The sequence below is a fragment of the Pterocles gutturalis genome, unplaced genomic scaffold, assembly GCF_000699245.1.
Source record: "Pterocles gutturalis isolate BGI_N339 unplaced genomic scaffold, ASM69924v1 scaffold16040, whole genome shotgun sequence".
NCBI lineage: Eukaryota > Metazoa > Chordata > Aves > Pterocliformes > Pteroclidae > Pterocles > Pterocles gutturalis.
Genome location: NW_010146125.1, coordinates 1 through 394, shown reverse-complemented (window position 1 = coordinate 394; position 394 = coordinate 1). Strand labels below are relative to the sequence as shown.

Sequence of the window (394 nt, the reverse complement as noted above, 5' to 3'; positions counted from 1 at the left end):
CCCCCCAGAGATGGGTGCTCAGGGCACAGGTCTGCCTGGGGGGACAGGACCAGGTGGGGGCAGCCGCCTTCCCGCAGCACTTACCGCCAGGAACATCATGCAGTACATCCCGAAGGAGGAATGCCCGGAGTAGAAGGACAGTCTGCAGGGAGAAGGGACAGGTCAGGCCGTGAGAGCGAGCCCCCAGCACCCAGCTGGCCCCCCACTAGCCCCCTGCCCACTCTGCAGCTCTGCCCTGCTTCTCCCACTGGGGGGGAGCAGGGGACGTGTCCTGTGGCCCTGCAGCTCACCTGGACTCGGTGACGTTCCTGCTCTCGCCCTGGCAGACATTCTCCAGCTGCACGTAGACAGAGCAGTTCACCTTGGACCAGTCGGGATTGCAGACAGCCCGGAA

At 65.2% G+C, this 394-nt stretch overlaps 1 protein-coding gene across 1 annotated transcript in view; it reads right to left on the bottom strand.

Annotated features, from left to right (window-relative positions):
- The window catches only part of LOC104470635 (lipid phosphate phosphohydrolase 2-like), a gene marked incomplete at its 5' end in the record, with an annotated part of 835 nt that extends 453 nt beyond the window's left edge, over nt 1-382 (bottom strand). The window contains 2 exon segments of the mRNA XM_010085625.1: nt 85-142; nt 291-382. Coding sequence (XP_010083927.1) covers nt 85-142; nt 291-382 — 150 coding nt within the window.
- Between the last annotated feature and the right edge of the window lie 12 nt (nt 383-394).